The 20075-nt window shown below is 42.6% G+C and overlaps 1 protein-coding gene across 1 annotated transcript in view; it reads right to left on the minus strand.

Annotated features, from left to right (window-relative positions):
- The window catches only part of MYO3B (myosin IIIB), a 547383-nt gene that overhangs the window by 209253 nt on the left and 318055 nt on the right, over positions 1–20075 (minus strand). Inside the window, exons 21-23 of the mRNA XM_045163938.1 lie at positions 18819–18972; positions 17514–17602; positions 15680–15809 (exon numbers count right to left, since the gene is read on the minus strand). Coding sequence (XP_045019873.1) covers positions 15680–15809; positions 17514–17602; positions 18819–18972 — 373 coding nt within the window. The remainder of the gene's footprint in view (positions 1–15679; positions 15810–17513; positions 17603–18818; positions 18973–20075) is intronic.

The following is a 20075-nucleotide window of genomic DNA, read 5'->3' on the forward strand; positions in this document are numbered from 1 at the left end:
AAGTCCATTCTATTTACTACTCTAGACCTGGTACTTAGCACAATTTACCTAGCACCTAGTAGACACTCAGTTAATATATGTGAATGAATGAGTGAATATGTGTGGCATTACATTTATTTAACATGACATCCAATGCCCTTTTAGGAGTAGGCCCCAGCTCACCTCACTTCCCTCCATGTACCCTGAATTTTATGCTGCTCTCTGGCCATGCCACACTCCCTTCATATTTCAGAATCTTTGCTCAAGCTATTGGAGCCCCAGATTGCAGAGGTGAAGTGGTTAAGACCGTGAGTGCTAGGGTCGAACCACCTGGGATTTTTCTCAGCTCTGTCACTTACTTGTTAGGAAGGCTTGAATGAGTTACTTAACTTCTTAATATCTGGATTTCATCATCCAGAAGGCTGGATGAACATTTATTGAGTTTTGGGAATAAAGTGTTTCTGTTAAATTTACAGTGAATAGAGTTTCAGTGGTGAGTGGAGATGCAGATGTTGCTGGTATAGGGGATTTGATTAGAGCCACATGGAATCCCTAGAAGCCCTACTCGGCCAAGAGTTTTAGTTTAAGCTAAATCACTTGACTCAGTGGTCATCTCTTCAGCATATATTTTGAGATTTACAAAATGTTATTAACTAGAGGTTTTGGCTAATCAGAGTTTTATAGACTATACAATTTTCTATTGCCTAGAACCTTATTAAATGTTGGATTGGATGACTAGAAAAGAAAATAAACTGAGGATGTAAGATTTGAGGGTTTATTTTATTCTTTCCTGTTTATAGTCTTAAGATACTATTTTCAAAACAGAGAAATCACAAACACTTAACAGAAAGAAAGAGAAAAAGGAAGGAAGGCGGGAAGGAAGGAAAGAAGGAAGGAGGACTCATAGTACTATATAATTTTATCTACTGTCTTTTTAAAAAACCGATCAGAGATAAGGAAATATATGTAGAAATCCACTTATTTTGCTCTATATTTGCCTCTCTGCTCTGGATCAGAAAAGAGTTAATAATACTTAAATACTAACATTTATTGCATGCTAAATCGCTTCAGTCATGTCCAGCTCTTTGTGATCCTGTAGACTGTAATCCGCTAGGCTCTTCTGTTCCTGGGATTCTCCAGGCAAGAACACTGGAGTGGGTTGCTGTGCCCTCCTCCAGGGGATCTTTCCAACCCAGGGATAGAAACTGCATCTCTTACATCTCCTGTATTGGCAGGTGGGTTCTATACTACTAGCTTCACCTGGGAAAATACTACTAACATTTATTAAATGCTTACAATGTAGTAGGCACTATGGTAAATGTGTAGAATGAATTGTTTAATACAACACTGTGAGCCATGTCTCCAGTTCACTAAGAAAAAAAATGGTGGCAGAGTATACAGGCCTATGGCCAAAGGTCAGATACCCACCGTGCAAAGCATGGAGCAGTGATGCTGAGAGAGCCCATCAACTAGGATGGCCTAATTATAGATTTTGTGGTTATTTCAGGGTTTCTGGTCATATTCAAGGAAGACCACTGAGTAATTGAGGGGACTGCTGCCTGGCCAAACTGATTGAACCCAATTGATTTTAGATGATGTCTGAATTTTTTAGTCATTTACACACCAAACCAGGTCAACTGCACACAGTTTCCATTGATTACCCAGCAATCATTATCCTTGTGACTAAGCCAAATCTAATCATCTGGAAAACAGTTGATCTGGGTTTTATGTAACTTGAACTGTCCTTATGAAATGTAAAGAATGGAACCACTCTACTAAATGCTCCTCTCCCACTTCCAACTCTCCAGTAAAGTTAAGTGACATTTTATTTAGTTTACTGACATCTCACATGTGCAAGCCAGTAAAGTTCACAATTGTTTCTCCACACAGCTGTGGTTTACAGCGTCTCTTCGCACACAACACGCTGGCTCCAGAGCAAAATGATTAACTTTTATATGCTTCTAACATATGGGCCAGACTGTTAGAAGCTGGTCTTGTGTTCTAAAGAGAAAAATACAGTTTTTATTAACATGACCCAAATTCCTGGGAAAAAAGCATTAAGTTGTGATCCATTTCTAAGCAGGGAGATTATAATTATGATGGCTTTGTTTCTAACTCACTTGATTTGGTGCCTCGAGTTATCTTCCAGTAATTTGAGGGGTGAGGGAAGATGAACTGAAAGCCCCATTATAAAGAGATTTTGAATTAATAAACTATAAATGGCCTTGAGACTTTTCCTCAATATGAGCTATGAAATAAATGCAAAGAACCTTTCATCTTAAATGGGAACATATTTCTTCTCTATGAATGAGAAGGAATGCTGGTGAGAGAAGCAGAATTTGTTTTTCTTGCATTTTTGACCATTTGAAAAATCAAAGCTGCCATATTTGCTGTGCTTCCCAAGATCATTACAGAAATAAACTGGCCCTAAATTGTACTGCCCCTTAAAAATAAAATGTGCATTCACTGTCACAAGTGGGAGCTATGAGAGAAGCAGTATATTAAAATAGACTGAGGAAAGATAGTGGATCTGATTCACAACAGATACTTTCCCAATATGAGAGCCATTATATGATAACTCATCAGAAAAGGTTATTTTAGTTTTTGTTTTTCAAGGACATAGTAGGAACAGGGTCCCTAAAGCTAGGAAAGTATGAGAAACTTTTGGAAATGGATTTAAGAGCCACACTGGAAGATTGCCCTGGAAAAGAAAGACTCAGGGAGAAAATGTTCCGAACAGCATTGCCTCATTGAGTGCTACTTGACTCTTGATCCTCAAGATGCTTTTTGAAGCATCTTACTGGTTTCGGAAGATCTATACATGGGAGCCATCTCTCGGTATTTCTGCAATAAAGACACTTATTGGAATTTCATACTTAGTATTCCCCACACTTTCTACCATGGAAATTTCTTCACATCACACCTCATCACATCTCACAAACCTAAGTTTTATGAAACACCTGTTGGAAAACATTGCTCTTGATGCTGATAATATGGGACCTTTCTATCTCTGCAAAGAGAGGCACGGGAACTTTTAACAGGCTTGTGCTGGAGCTCTGCAAATCCAGAACAATGACTTTTCTCATACACTGGGAAATAGGTTGAAGTATGAATGTAATAAAATATTACTTTATGAAGAAAGAAGTATTTATTTTCTTTGGAAGGACCAGCAAGAAGAAGGGCTCTTGGGAATTCTTCAGTTCTCTTTGAGGGCAGAAGTGAGGCACATCTGTGGCCAGGGCAGCAGCTCTCTGAAGCCACGTTATTCAATGTAGTGGCTGCAATAAACACGAACTCTGTGGCTCGTCCGAAATGAGATGCACCATGAGCAAAAAATACACGCCAGACTTCAAAGACTTAGTAAAACAGAAAAAGTAAGGCATCTCAATAATTTTATATTGATTACAATGTTGAATGATAATATTTTGATATGATGAGTAAAGATATATTAGTAAAATTAATGTTTTCTGTTCTGTAGACTAAATGTTTGTGTCCCCCGTCCCCTACACACACAAATTCATACACTAAATCTGGGCCTCTAATGTGATGATATTTGGCGGTGGGGCCTTTGGGAGTTAATTAGGTGATTCGCAGAAGCAGAGCCCTCCTCAATAAGATCTGTTTCCTCATAAAAGAGGCCCTAGAGAGTTCCTTCACCCCTTCGGCCATCTGAAGACACAGTGAGAAGACAGCCAACTATGAACCAGGACATGATCCCTCGTCAACCATAAACTCTGTTGGTGGCTTGATCTTAGACTTTTCACCCCCTGGAACTGTGAGAACTAAATTTCTGCTGTTTATTAGCCACCTGGTCTCTAATATTTTGTTATAGCAGCCCAAATGGACTAAGGCATGTTTCTTTTTACTTTTTAAAATGTGGCTCCTGTAACATTTTCTTTCCCACTGGACAGCATGGTGCAATAGACCAAAGAACAGAAGAGAGCCCAGTGAGAGCTTTCAAACCACAGTGAAAAAAAGGGAAGTCGTTCAGTCGTGTCCAACTCTTTGCAACCCCATGGACTGTAGCCCACCAGGCTCCTCCATCCATGGGATTTTCCAGGCAAGAATACTGGAGTGGGTTGCCATTTCCTTCTCCAGGAGATCTACCTGACCCAGGACTGAACCCAGGTCTCCCTCATTGTAGGCAGACTCTTTACCGCCTGAGCCACCAGGGAAGTCAAACCACAGTAACTGCAGACAAAATCTGGCCAAGGAGTCACTAGAGGTTGGTCTGTTTGATCTTAAGCTTCCTTCTAATAGAGGGGTTCTTCTTCATGCAAAGCTTTCACTTTGCAGATGGGAAGCTTGTTCAGAGAACTGAATTAAACTCACTGGATGCAAAGTACCAACTCAGGTGGAGCTCAGCTTGTCTACTGACTTACAATCCATGGCTTGTTACTCCATCACAGCTGCCGCTGCTGCTGCTGCTGCTAAGTCGCTTCAGTCGTGTTTGATTCTGTGTGACCCCAGAGATGGCACCCCACCAGGCTCCGCCGTCCCTGGGATTCTCCAGGCAAGAATACTGGAGTGGGTTGCCATTTCCTTCTCCAAAGCATGAAAGTGAAAAGTGAAAGTGAAGTCGCTCAGTCGTGTCCGACTCTTCATGACCCATGGACTGCAGCCTACCAGGCTCCTCCGTCCATGGAATTTTTCCAGGCAAGAGTACTGGAGTTGGGTGCCATTGCCTTCTCCACACAGCTGATAGGGTAGAACAAACTGCAGGTAGACTTTTTAAAAGGAAAGAAAATTTTAAGCTGCTTACATGTGAACAAAGAGACAAATGAATAAACAAGCAAAAAGAAAAACAGTACTTGGAGAATACAACTCAAAACCTGAAGGCATTCAGGGAAAAGGAAAACAAAAGAATTTCAAGAGATGCTCTCTTCCTCCCACAACCATATCATACACCCATTTTGTCCTCAACAAGTCTAACAAAGACAACCAGTGATTCTTCTAGACAAGGGCTGAAAACCATTAACAAAGGGAGATATAGGAAGGTGTGACGTCTCTCCTGGGATGGTTCAGCTGCTGCCAGGACCCTCTGTAAAGGGCAGAAGGGGACACTGTTCCTCATGGAAACTGACAGCAGAGGCCTTCTGTTCTCCAGCCGGCTGCGGCAGCAATAGAAGGGAGTGTGACTTCACACGCACCCAGAGTCCCCAGGGCAGCAAGGTTTCTAAGAGAAAACATGGATCTCGTGCTTCCCAGCAAAGTACACTCTGTGCTTTAAGCATGAGTGTGCTGCTTGCTTCTGGGAAAGCCCTACCCTGCCCACTCCACATAAGGAAAGGGGCTGGCAATCAATCTCAGATGCTGGATGTAACTACAAGTCTATCTGCACTTCTCTAGAACCTGAGTCCTAACAGGGCATCACACTTGTCTCTCCAGATTCCAAATCCAGAGTCTAGATGGAGCTCTGAATTTTACAACTTGTTAAAACAAATCTCTCACGCTGGTGGGCTCCCTGTCAGCACCATAAATCAGGACGACTCACACACATTTCTGATGTGTTTCAAGTGCTCTCAAGACCATGAGGGAAATCCATTCTCAAAGTACACTCCCCGCCTGAACAGACAGACTCTCCTGAGCATCTCCCATGTGCCCGGCACCTCTCCAGGAGTTAGAAAGAGGAGCCTACTAAATGGAAAAAATCCTATCCTCATGAAACTTACACCCAGGGATTTCAGTGTATTGGGGATAAACAATAAACAGCTCCACTTTTCCCTGTTACTTCCCCATCCATGCCGTTACCTCTCCTTTCTTTGAGGATGGCAGCTCCCTTAACTATATTTTAGCTCCACTTCACAGATTTTCTGTTATTAGAGATTACTTTTGGGCTTGAAGATTCCTTCTTATTTGTTTTTGACCTTTAAAATCACCTCAAGTCAAAGCTTTTTTTCCCACTGCCCCTTTCCCTCCAGGCTGGATACCTCCAGGACTTGAAGGAGGCCTGTCTCCCATACGTCTGCTCTGGACTGGCTGCTCTGGTGCGGGAGGAGAGAGGAAGGAAAGGAGAGCGGGCAGAGCTCTCTTTCTCTGACTGGGTGAGGCTGTAAACTCTCTCTGGTTAAACAGAATAGTCCCTGGGCTTTGTAGGAAAAAGTGGTGGCCTCACATGCCCCCTGGTAAGGGGGCACATATAGAACAGCTCCTGCAACAATTAGTGATTCTGCTGCTGCTGCTAAGTTGCTTCAGTCGTGTCCGACTCTGTGCGACCCCATAGACGGCAGCCCACCAGGCTCCTCTGTCCATGGGATTTTCCAGGCAAGAGTACTGGAGTGGGTTGCCATTGCCTTCTCCAATTAGTGATCTGCTATGGGCTAAATTGTTGGCACCCCACTCCAGTACTCTTGCCTGGAAAACCCCATGGATGGAGGAGCCTGGTGGGCTGCAGTCCATGGGGTCGCTAAGAGTCAAAACATGACTGAGTGACTTCACTTTCACTTTTCACTTTCATGCATTGGAGAAGGACATGGCAACCCACTCCAGTGTTCTTGCCTGGAGAATCCCAGGGACGGGGGAGCCTGGTGGGCTGCCATCTATGCGGTCGCACAGAGTCGGACATGACTGAAGTGACTTAGCAGCAGCAGCATGGGCTAAATTGTAGCCCCCCTCCCCCGCACTGAATTCATATGTTCAAGTCCTAACGCTCAGTCCCTCGGAAGGTGACCACCTTTGGACATAGAACCTTTAAAAGGTGATTCAGGGCAAATGAAGTCATACAGGTGGGTCTCAATCCAAGATGACCAGCATCCTTATAAGAAGAGGACACAGACAGTGTACACACAGACCAAGGCGTGACCATGTGAGAGCCCTGAGAAGGCAGCAAACTACAAGCCAAAGAGAGAGGTCTCAGAAGAAACCAAACCTGCACACATCTTGATCGTGAACGTCTACCCTTCACAATTGTGAGACAGTACCTTTAAGTCACGTTTTGTCTGTGGTGCCCCATTATGTCAGCCCTAGGAAACTAACACAGATTAGAAGTCAAGAATTGGATTTTACCTTTAGATTTTCTACCATGCAGGAGTTAGTGAGTTATTTGACAAATATTTACTAGGACTCACTATGCGTTAGGAAAGGAGGGTAGGGGGCAGGTCATAGAAGAGAGACAGACAAGATTATGTCAGCTCCTGATGGAGACAGTTAAACTGGGTGTCATGACAGAGTGGGTGGGGAAGCACGGGGCTATCATCCATTGGGTAGACAGAGGAGGCCTATCTTTGGTAGGGACGTTTAAGCTAAATTCTGGATCACAAGGATAGATCTGTAAAGATCTGGGCAAAGAATGTCCCAGGCAGAGTGAGCAGTGGGTGCTGAGTCAGGAAAAGGCTTGGACTGTCTGAGGAACAGAATGAAGGCAGAGAGGGAGGGAAAGAGTTCAAGAAGATGGGGACTTTACGTTAAGAGTTTCAGGTAAGCAAAGGAGTCTGGATTTTATTTTAGGTGTGATGAGGAGCCATGGGAGGCTTTAAGCAGGGCGGTGACATGATCAAATTTCTATTCCTAGAAAGATGACTGTTTAGCTGTCAGGCTGGGTGAGGAGAGAGCAGAAGCAGAGTTTGGTTAGGAGATGCAGGAGAGAGGGGCTGTAGAGGCACTGCCTGGCTCTCTGACTTCATCTTCACCTGACATTCTCTGTGTGACTCTGTCCAAATTTTCCTTTTTAATAAGGACACCAGTCATACTGGCATAGGGCCCATCTTGGTGACTCCATTTTACCTCGATTGCTTCTGCAAGGGCCCTATTTCCAAACAGAGTCACATCCTGATGAACTAGGAGTTTGGATTTCAACATACATATTTTGGGCGAGGGAAACACAATTCAACCCATAACAAGCAGTCAAAAAGACAGAAGATACTATGTTGATGAGGATGACCACATTAAGAGGAATAAATAGCTGATGTAGAAGAGAGGAGGAATAATTGCGGAATGAAAGCCCTTGTGAAGGTGAGGAAGGGAATGAAGAGGCAAACAGAGAGTCGCTTGTAATGAGAGTAAGGATGGTTCAGTCATTTAGATTAGCAGGAAAACAAAATGGGAATAGATGCAGGAAGATGGGTAGATTTGGTTCAACCATCCATTCATTTACTCAGCAAATACGTAGAGAGTGGCTACCATATACTAGGTATTGCTAAAACTTTGAAGAGACAGTAATGGACAAACCAGACAAAATTCCTGCTATCTGGAAACTTACTTTATACTGGAGGAAGACAGACAATAAACAAGTAAATTATATATAGTAAGTTAGGTCGTGATAAGTGCTAAGGAAAAAGATAAAACAGGAAATGGATTTATAAGTATTCAGTAGGTTGAAATTTTTTACCAAGGTAGCCAGGGAAAGTAGATTTTGAGAAAAGACCTGAAGAAAGTGCAATGGGTATGGGTATGTCTTGGGGAAAATATCCACACAGAGGGGATAGCAAGTGAAAGGGCACCTACATAATAACCACAGCCAGCGCCATACTTAACGGTGAAAGAGTGGATGCTCTGCCCCAAGATCCGGAACAAAGCAAGACGTTTCCTCTCACCCCTTCCATCCAGCTATATACTGAAAGTCATAGCCAGTCAAACAAGGCAAGAAAAAGAAATGAATGGTGTAAGATTGGAAAGAAAAACAAAAAAGGGTTCTCATTAGCAGATAACATGACTGTCTATGTAGAAAACCCCAAGAAATCTGCAAAAACAAAATCAAACAGAACTCCTAGAACTAACAAGTGAGTTTAGCAAGGTCGTTTAAGACAAGGCCAATCCACAAAATCCTATGGTAGACTAGAACAATGCTGCTGCTACTGCTGCTAAGTCGCTTCAGTCGTGTCTGACTCTGTGCGACCCCATAGATGACAGCCCACCAGGCTCCCCTGTCCCTGGGATTCTCCAGGCAGGAACACTGGAGTGGGTTGCCATTTCCTTCTCCAATGCAGGAAAGTGAAAAGTGAAAGTAAAGTCGCTCAGTCTTGTCTGACTCTTAGCGACCCCATGGACTGCAGTCTACCAGGCTCCTCCGTCCATGGGATTTTCCAGGCAAGAGTACTGGAGTGGGGTGCCGTTGCCTTCTCCGAATAGAACAATACTAGTTCCCAAAACTGAAATACTGAGATATAAATCTAACAAAACATGTACAAGATCTGCATGTGAAAACAAAATACTAATTAAAGAAATCAAAGAGAATCCAAATAAACAGACATGGTGTGTTCATCGATTGAAAGATTCAATGTAGTAAACATAAAAATTCTTCCTGAATTGACCCATAGATTTCACGCAATGGCAATCAGAATCCCAGTAGGCCTTTCTATAGATATTGATAAGCTGTTTTTAAAGTTTACATGTAAAGACAAACAAACTGGAATAGCCAAAATTTTTTGAAAAAGAAGAATAAATCTGAGGCAATCACACTATGTGCTCCTAAGATTTACTGTAAAGCTATGAGTGAAGACATTGTGGTATCCATGAGTTAGATACACATACCAATGAAACAGACCCACACACATATAACCAATTGGTTTTCGACAAATGTAAAAGTAATCAGTGGAGAAGACAGTCATTTCAATAAATGGTTTTGGAATAACTAGACATACTTATAAAAAAAAACACAAATCTCTATCTCACACCTTATATAAAAAATAACTCATGCTAGATGTAAACGTAGAATGTGAAAGTATTTATTGAGCATCTGTTCACACAGAGCTCCACATAGACTCCTTGGGGCACCCTGGTTCTCTGTAATTAGTCTTTAACACCCTATTTAAGTTTTCCTTTCTTACCCTAAAGCTGTCCCTGCAGAAGTCCACCTTGCCCCTGACCCTGAGCATTTCGGATCAGCATCAGGAGCCCACTATTGTTCTTCCATTTGCTTCCCCTTCCCTGTTGGCTCAGCTGGTAAAGAATCCACCTGCAATGCGGGAGACCTGGATTCGATCCCAGGGTTGGGAAGATCCCCTGGAGAAGAGAACAGCTACCCACTCCAGTATTCTGGCCTGGACACAACTGAGCAACTTTCACTTCATTTCACTTCTCTCTCTGCCCTGAGTCCTTTCCTCTTTGTCCTGTTCACTTATTCACCCCCCTGTCACCTCCCCCTTATTTCTAGGGCTGTACACCCTGGTGCAGAATGCCTCATTACACCAGACTGTTCAATTTTCTCTAGTCTATTAGGGGGAAAAAAAAATCTGAAGCCTTTCTTAGTTAAGAGAACTCTTTCCCTACTCTGACTCATGATATTTCCATGACTTTTCCTTCTATTTTTACCTGTATAGATACAGTGCCTATATGCCCACCCCATTTATTGCTGCACACAGGATGTTGTGCATCCTTTATACATTTTAGGATTTAGCACTCTTTCTCTGTCAGCCTATTCTGGCTGGGATTTTCTTTTATTCCTTCTAAAAAGCACCTATGCATAGCACCATATCTATTAATAGAAAGATGATAAATATATATTATCAGTTGACTGAGATGCACTCCCAAATTAGAAGAAAAAGGCAGGTCTCTGGACGAGGAGGAAATGAGTCAGCAGGGCTCCCTAACAGGGTTGTCTTATTCGGGCCTTCCTCCATTTCAGGAAGGGCCAAGCACTGTCCACGTCTGTGACTCGGAACTTTGTCACTTAGAGTCAGCTCATCTTGCCAGACTCATACGCTGAACTGCCAGAATGGAAAAAGAGCCAGAAGTGGAAAATGAGAACTCTGAGAGATGGTTACAAAAAGGCATCCCCTTATGAGCTGTTAATTTGGGGAGTTACAGAATCAGGATCAGGCAATTCACAGCAAGGATTTCAGCAGGGTATTACAAAGCTTTGCAGATACAATGGGGGGGGGGGGCTCGTCTTGTCCCCTCTCCAAATTATAAGGGGAGCCAATGAAGTCAAGATAGAATTTACCACTGATTTTTACTTGCAAATTCCAAGAGAGGAAACCTCAGAACCCTCAGAGAGAAGGCAACAGTAGAAACAAAACTCAGTTCCAGATTTTGAAGCAAAACCAGACTCTAAGGCTCAGAGAATAACTCTCTAGTTTTACTTTTTTTTTTTTTCGTAGCTTCTCCAAAGTTCCTAATTCTTTTAAAACCCCAAACTCCCATTTGAAAATCAAAATTCATGATTCAAAGACAGAAATGGATTTTTCAAGTTCTTTTTGAAACCTCCTCTTCTCTTTCCTCCCCTGAGCCTTTTGAACTTTTCTCTAGTTTACTTGTAGCAAGTGGAATATTCCCCACACAGGAAAATAGGCCATGAAACCATGTTATAACATCTTTCCTTTTAATGTTTTTCTACCTGGGTCATTAGTTTGAAAAGTCCCAGCTGAAGGGTTGGAAAGCGGTGTTGCTGCCACAACAGATTTCCACATATAAAGTCTTCAGAGAATTTCTTATCAAAAGGAAGGATTACAAAGAAAATTTTATCACGTCTGAAGTGGCCAAAGAGTGGTTGCAAAAGCAAAGAGGGGAAGAGAGAGGATCCTTACTGACTACAGCTGCCTGTTTATCTGATGGTCACTGGGCATCTCAGAACGAGAAGGCACCCATCAGGCAGAGGTGATTCCACACCAGGCACAGCTGGGTGCCCACAGAAACAGCTGCTGGGAAGGGCACTGCAGCAACCTGGGAGAAGCTGAGGACCCTGAACCTCATGATCTCATGCTCCATGTTTTATAACCTTTTCAGTGAACAGGAAGGTGGGTACAGCAGAAAGGAAAATGCCAACTGGAGTACTCTCTCTGATTTTATATTATAGTTTTACACAAACACACCCAGAGGTTAATCCTCTTAACCTTGATAAGAGATTAAACCAAGTGCTGATACTTCTGTTTGAAATGCACGAATGAAGGGATTGTCAACCCGCCCAGCAGTCCCGGGAGAGGAGGCATTTTAAGATACCATCTCTTGGCTCAGAGGTTAAAGCATCTGCCTGCAATGCGGGAAACCCGGGTTGGATCCCTGGGTCGGGAAGATCCCCTGGAGAAGGAAATGGTAACCCACTCCAGTATTCTTGCCTGGAGAATCCCATGGACGGAGAAGCCTGGTAGGCTATAGTCCATGGGGTCCCAAAGAGTTGGACACGACTGAGCGACTTCACTTTCACTTTCTCTATCCTTTGGGGGAAACAAGTATTATTATGAAATAGATTGCATGTGTAAAAAAGTATACAAAATATAAACATACAGCAAATGAATATTATAAAGCCAATATCCATGTAGTCACCACCAAGACCAGGAACCAGAGTATTGCCAAACTCCCCTTGGCAGTCTCTCTTCTTGAAACTGAGGAGCCAAACGCTGGACCTCTTTTTAAAGTTTGGGGTTAATAGCCTCCAAGGCTTCCAATCTTTGACCTTTCTCCTTCCTCTCTGTAGTTCATCCCCTAAAAGAAATTCGTAAAGTAATTGCCCATAATATCTATGCTCATTGAACTAATGCTCCCTTTAAGTGTTTCAAGCAGGGTAAATAAAAATTTAAATGACCAAGAAAATAGTTTCTCACGCACTGAAAATACTAGCATATTTTCTTGCAAGGGAAGCTCCCTGGTAGCTCCATCGGTAAAGAATCTGCCTACAATGTGAAGGACCCAGGTTTGATTCCTGGGTCAGGAAGATCCTCTGGAGAAGGGAATAGCAACCCACTCTAGTATTCTTGCCTGGAAAATTCCATGAATAGAGGAGCCTGTTGAGCTACAGTCCATGGGGTTCAAAGAGTCGGACATGACTGAACGACTAACACATATATATTCTCTTGCAAAATGCTAGGATGTGTGGGATCTCGCTTCCAGCCCCAATGCTGAGATGGACAGCCATACTGCCCTTCCTAAAGGGTATGTGCTGGAAATAAGCGTTTGTACTTTTAGCAAATACAATACAACCTTTTCTGTCCAGTTGGGTTTTTCTACTTTCAAGGGATGTAATATAGTAAAACCAAATAGTATAGAATGCGACACTTTTAAACTTTAGAAGCTTAATGTTCAGACTTTCAACAGAGGATACACAATCTCTTTAAAACTGAGATTTGAAGGCAAATATTGTCATAATGAAATAAATTAGTGCTCAATTCTAGGTAGAAAATGAAGGTTAAAAAAAAGTTCCAGTTGCTTTTAGGGCAAAGCCACATTATATTCCAATTTACTGCCTATACAGTGCCTTATTTATTAGCAACTCTTCAATGAATGTTTGTTGATTGAAGGTATTTTTTCCATGAATAATTTCAGAAAAAGAAAACAGAATCGTGCTTACTAAAGTTTTCATAATTATACTTAAAATGTGGAGAAAGGAAAAGCTAAGGATTTCAAAAGAAATTATTATGCATAATATACAACTCAAGAATACAAGGACGCTTGTCAGGAAAACATGTTTGTTCTCGTCTCAGTTCTCACTTTTGTTTCCTCCAGGTGGTGTAGGGTGCAGTTTCAAGGCAAGATTCAGAAGAAGTTATAAGACAGGAGGAAAGTTCTTTCAGAGAAAAGCAAGAAGAAGCAGAGGGTATCTCTTTGTTTTTGTTCCTCCCCAGCTTTTAGGCGATCACGGCCAGCAGCGGCTGCTGCCGAGCATGACTTCTGGCACAGCGCCACCCAGTGGCCAAGACTTGAACTTGTTTTTATTTTGCCAAAGATTGAAAAATGAGAAATTCCAAAATTGTCAATGGATTTGACAAGTCATTACTCTTATATACAGGAGGGTATAAATGCTAGCCAACAAGTCACTTGGATATATTTTATTTCAAAGAGGATGTCTCCTATTAAAAAATGGCTGCCTCTTTGACTCTGCACAGAGTCACCTAGTGAGTATACACCTCAGTCTCTGGTGAGGGAGTCCCAGCTCTGCCCACAGCTGCCCACTCTCCCAGAAGTTGATAATAAAACCAAATCCTGGCTGTTTCCAAGGGAGATCTGGAGAAGAACCTGGAGGGCAGCCTTCGGAGGGGCACTCTACTATTCGTAAGGGAGCATGTTTTAAAAAAGTTAAAAGCTGGTTTCAAAGTAAAGATGAAGCAAAGGTTGTAGACTGTGACTTTTTTCTTAAGTAAGCTTTTCTTTCCTGCGCACGTTGCTAAAATTCAGACCTGGCAACCAGTCTCTTTTAGCTTGCATAGGCTCCGAGCTAGACACAATGCCAATGATCAGACAAGGGACATGAAAAGAAAAAGAAATTATGAACAATGATAAAGAGGTTTCTCTGCCTCCTTTTTTAAAAGTAGCTGTTTCCAGACATAGCCTCAAAAACATAAGGCCCTTGAGAGGAGAGCTATGGGAAGCTCAAGTCTGTTGCCCAGCCAACAGCAGCAGAATCCCAGATAAATCAAAGGTGCGTGACCCAGTTAGAACCCATTGGGTAAAACAGTAAAGACTAGGATGGTCCATCTTTTGGCCTCCTAATCCTGCATGAGGCCCAACTTAACAACTACACAGAAGCTGACTCTAAGGAGACAAAGGCTGTGAATATAGGCCAGTGACACTGTTGGCTGTTCCAAGTTGGTTAGAAACAGTGGTGGGCTTAGTCGATGACTAAGTGGGAAGTTGGACCAGGTAACTTTTCAGGACTGCCTGACTGGATGACTCTGATTGGCCCCAGTCCCATTACTTGAAATCATACATAAATAGAAATAATCTTCTCAATAATTCTAGGTAAACCAAGACCATCCTAAAGCATTTAGCATGAACTATGGGCTTCCCTTGTAGCTCAGTCGGTTAAGAATCTGCCTGCAGTGCAGGAGACCTGGGTTTGATCCCTGGGTTGGGAAGATCCCCTGGAGAAGTAAATGGCAACCCACTCCAATATCCTTGCCTGGAAAATCTCATGGACAGAGGAGCCTGGTGGGCTGCAGTCCATGGGGTCACAAAGAGTCGGGCATGACTGAGCGACTAACACTTACTTACTTCTGATAATATAAACTATGGGCTTCCCTGGTGGCGCTAGTGGTAAAGAATCCACCTGCCAATGCAGGAGACATAAGAGACATAGGTTCAATTCCTGTGTCAGGAAGATCCCCTGGAGGAGGGCATGGCAACCCACTCCAGTATTCTTGCCTGGAGAAGTCCATGGACAAGGGAGCCTAGAGGGCTATGGTCCAGGGGGTCGCAAAGAGTTGGACATGACTGAGTGACTGAGTGCATAATAATACATGTTTTTATTTATTTATTTTTTTATTGGCCACACAATGTGGCTTGCAGGACTATAGTTCCCTAACCAGGGATCAAACCCGTGCCCACTGCAGTAGAAGCATGGAGTCCTGACCACTGCACCACCAGGAAAGTCCCAACATGCACTTCTATAAATGGAAGAATGAAAGGAATCAGGCAGAGAAAATGAGAAGTTTAAAAACTGATGTTATGGAAAGTGTGTGTGTGTACACACATGTATATATAGGCTGATGCTGTGCAATTAAATGCAAAAGAAATAATCGCTTTCTTTTTCTTGAACTCAGGTGAATAGACTTTTATCCCTGCTCAAATTTCAAAATGTTAGTGGCACTGCCCTGGTGGTATTTAGACATGAACAGGAAAACCCCAGCAAGGCTTGTAGAAGCATGAGGCAGGCCTAGGGCTGTCAGAGACGTTACAAGTACCCAGTTTTTTTTGTTGTTGCTGATGGTTGTCTTTTTAAAATTTTTAATTTATTCTTTGTGGTCATGCCACATTGCATGAAGGATCTTAGTTCCCTGACCAGTGGAATCATGGAGTCCCAACCACTGGACCACCAGGGAAGTCCCTCCAGTACCTGTTTTAGTCAAAGGGATTGAGAAGAGTTGCTGGAGAAGCTGGTTTTCTGATGCCCTCAGTATGACCACCACATCAGCAGGGAGAGTGTCTCTGTTTTTCTCAAGAACCCCAGAAGCATCATATAATACCTGCAACATAAAGAGCAAATCACAAGTGAGCCAATACTGTCCCCATCACAGTGTTGCCAGGCAACACTGGCATTGCCTGAGGTCAGTTATTAATTGATCTCTGTATAGAATTCATCTTTACACAGCCATGCTTTTAAACCTAGGCCACCAGATAAGCGGGACAATTGAAATTTTTGAGAGGCCAGTTTATCTTAACTCCTTGTTCAACTGTTCTTTGATGAAGAGAGTCCTATCAAAGATAAATCACTTCAGAATAATTATAGTGGCCACTCACAATATGAGAAGCATCCATCTGATGAGGTTAACACTGCTATTGCCTCCATTTCACTGTGGGCAAACAGAAGCTTAGAGAGAGGCTGAATCATGTGGCCACGGCCACACATGTCACCAGGGTGGGCAGGCATCCCAACCCGGGCAGATTGGCTCCATGCCTATACACATTTCACCCTCGCTGCTTCCCAAGGTGCTTGTGGCACCTGAGTGGTGGCTCAGGGGCTCTGAGCATTCTTGGTTCTCAGGGCAAAGGACATTTAGATCAGAGACTTTTTAAGGGATGCTCCAAAGAAATGAATTCAAGAAAGGACACAGAGCCCAGAAGGAAAAAGATCTTTTCTTTTTCCTTTTAAAATTAAGAAAGGACAAGAGGGAAGAAGAGTGGTAGTTAGAAAATAGGTGTAAAAGGACAGAGATGGGAAGAGAGGTGCAAAGAAGGGGATGAGAATGGAAGGCGGGAGAGAGGAGAAGAATGGGGACCGGGGATCAGGGTGGATGTCTTGTGCAGTCAGCCTCCAACACTAGGGTAAATCAAGTTTTTAGGAGGGAAAACTGGATTGCAATTTCTAGCCAAGATCCAAGATAGATGCTGTCATGTATTATGTGAAGACAAAAACAATCTCTTTACTTACATTAAATTGCTTTCAAACAACATTCAGTCAGGCAAAATTAATTTCCATGCCATGATATGAATGTGAAAAATAATTTCAACAAGTCTTAAATCAACAAAATAACCCAGAATGCCTTTTATTGAACTCCTACCCATTTTCTGGGCCCAGGGCCTCAGCAGACCCTGCCGGAACCAATTAGCCATAATTCACATGGCTCCTTAGAGAGTAACATGAGCAATGAATTGTTGGCTACAGGAGGAGGGGATTTCCTGAATCACTCACTAACCTCGTTCAGGAACTTGAAACTGAGACTGAGGAATAATGGATGAAAAGTGAAAATTTCAGTTAATGTTGTAAAACCTTAACATCTGGATGATGAAGTGAATTTTCCCCCCTTTTTATCTAGACACTTCTGGTGCCCTGTAGCCATATGCTTGTGCTACAAAGTGCTAAAAATTGAGCCCCACTGTGATATTAACCCTCCTTCATTGCCTACACATCTCCAAATTACTTTTGAATGTGAGCATTCACCACTAAAGGCTGCAAAAGCTATCATGTTTTCTCTCTGGAGAGCTGTCACTTCTAGGCCAAACCTCAGGTGAGAAGCAGATGGCAACTCTGTGGGCCACCCCAGCGAGAAATTGCTTTTTTGCCAGGGGCTACTTTCCATGAGCAACATCACTGAGAAGGTTTAAGAATTATGATTAGGTATTCAAGAAGAATTAAAAGGAGAAAGAAATCTGCAAGCAATTTCATGAGTGCCACAAACAGAGTACTGTGGACACTCGTTCCTTGTCAAAATTCAGGTTTAATAACTCACCTTTCCAGCATAGTGCTGAATGCCAAAGCACAGCTCCATTCCTTTGGGCCTCCAGAAGTATTTGCATCGAAGATTATCTTCAAATTTATCTGTGTGGATTTTCATGTTTAAAAGTTACAATGTGAACTCTTTGGTCCTTTAGACAAAAATATGCTCCTCAAATCACGATGACTCAGAGTAAGGAACTTCAGAGTAGCCTGATATTATTCTTATTTGTACAGTGATGGAGAAAGATCCCCTCCCCACCCCCCCGTACATGATGGGCATTTACATTCAAGTTCTCATCTAGCTGTTTCATATTGTCTTTTGTGTCAAGCTGATCTCGATGATACCATGTTCTGCTCTGAGAACTCCAAGAATAAACACTGATGACACCAGAAAATCAACCAATTAGCTTTAGAACCATGAAGATACTCCATGGAAGGCAAATAATCCTGGTTTATATTCCTCTTGACAACTTGCGACAATTTTATAACTAAAAGGAAGTCAAAGGTGGCAGTCTCAACTCCTAGAAGTGAATCTCTCCCACAAATCAATTTTCTATCTGGGAAAAAGGCTTTAAACTTCCTCTCCATCCCTCTCCAGATAATTTTGCTGCTGTGGTCAAGGATGGCCTACTCTGTGTGAGGAACTGTGCTAAGCAGTGAAGGGATGCAGCGGTCGGACTTTGTTGCCCAAGGATCTCACAAAGTGAGAGATGGGTCACACGCAACGCTGAAGATTGACAAAGGAGGACGAGGAGGTGGAGAGGTATGGGGGTAAGTACAGAGGACTCCAAATGCCAGAAGGAGATGTTTTACCATCACTCCACAGACAATGGTAATTTAATGAAAAGGTGGCTTTACAAAAACAGTATTAGGTGGGATGCCCAGCATAAAATATGAGCCAGGAAGCCAGGACATCAGCAGGGCTTCTATACAAAGTTGTACTAAAGATGGCTGGAGGTCCAGGTAGAGATATGAGAGAAGGGCATGAAAAAGGAGGGGTATCAAGTGTTGGTCATGGAAAATAAGGGGAACAGAAGATGTGAAAATGATACTGACATAGGGTAAAGGTAATTTGCTTTACAGAAACAGGAAAGTGAGGAGAGTTTGAGAAATGGTGATGGGTTTGCTTTAACACACAAATCCTACCAGGATGTGTTATGTTCTGAATATTTCAATTTATTAAAAGCAGAGTCTCTATTTTCACAATCACCAGGTAGCCAAAATACACAGGAAGGATTCCATAAACCATCTGATGATATGAGCCAAATAGCCAAGTTCTCTTCTGCACATATGTATGCCTTTTCTAAAAGGTACCTACCGACTAGGGTCTGGTCCGTTGCCTGAGGAAACCGACTTTCCTCATCCAAAAGTGCAAGCAGTCCCAGGGGTTTCTGGAGGAACATATCCAAGAGGGGGCGATTGTCCTCATACTCCACGGGTGTAGCGTCAATGCCCTCGTTCTGATACTCCATCTGGAAGGAAATGGATCGTGACTCACTTCAGCCCAGTACTGGCCTAGGTACCACCAGGCTGCATGCACTTTGTCTGTCTGGCAACACTGAACAGGGTGTGTTTTATGTGAGTAGGACAGGATTGAAGCTCAGGATTTAAGACTGACCTACAGGGAGCCTATGGCAGGTGGTAAGGTTGGCAACAGAACCTTGGCTCTCTGTCTCTCTCTGTCTCTCAGACATGCACTTGGTAACTCAAATTGAGAAGCTGATATAGAAAGGAAGGGAAGCTGAAATTTTTTTGTTCTGGTGACAAGTATGGTTGAAACCAGGAGGAAACCAGATTTCTGTCTTCGGCAAGGTAATCATCTTGAACTAAAAAAAAACTAAAAGGAACTCCAGATTTCCTGGGAAAATAAATGGAAGTAAACTGGATTGAAACAAGGTCAGTTTTGTACAAGATGGGTGGGGGAGGAGTGCACTGTGGATTTGTCCAGTTTCCATGATAAAACCAATACCGGTGTTTTTAGTCCATGACTTTGTCTTTATCTAACCTAGCAGTTTAATGTGTCCCTTGCTCTTACATTAAAACAAGGAGTTTGGTCAGAATGTTTAGTTTTTACAACTATATATTCTCTCTTCATATAGGAGAGTCTTGGGGTTGGGTTCGGGTTGAGGTGGAGGATAAAGGCCCCAGACTTTGGGTCCACTAGCTTTTCATCCTGTTTTATTTGCCATTAGACTCATGGGGGGAAGATTTCCATGTTGAGAAAACCAAGAACATATCTTACTCCTCCCTGAAGATACCAATCCACTTCTGGTGGGGTCTAATATGCAGGAGACAAGGGATTCATATGGTCAGTGAGGGAGTTAAGGAAACCAAGAACCTTATCCTGAGTTCCAGATCATCCGGTATCATTTGGGACGTGATCACAAATATTTTTAGTTAAATAAAGCAGAAGAGAATGTAGCATTTTGGGCAATGCATATGAATCAGTTTGGAAACAGCATTTAAATAATTGGCTTGTCACCAGCTTCACTCAAGGGAGGAACCTTTCTGTACCTTTCCACAGAAATCGAGACCTCTTTTTATCAAGCTACATTTAGACTGTCGAGTTATTTTG

Source organism: Bubalus bubalis, chromosome 2 (genome assembly GCF_019923935.1).
Source record: "Bubalus bubalis isolate 160015118507 breed Murrah chromosome 2, NDDB_SH_1, whole genome shotgun sequence".
NCBI classification, from domain to species: domain Eukaryota; kingdom Metazoa; phylum Chordata; class Mammalia; order Artiodactyla; family Bovidae; genus Bubalus; species Bubalus bubalis.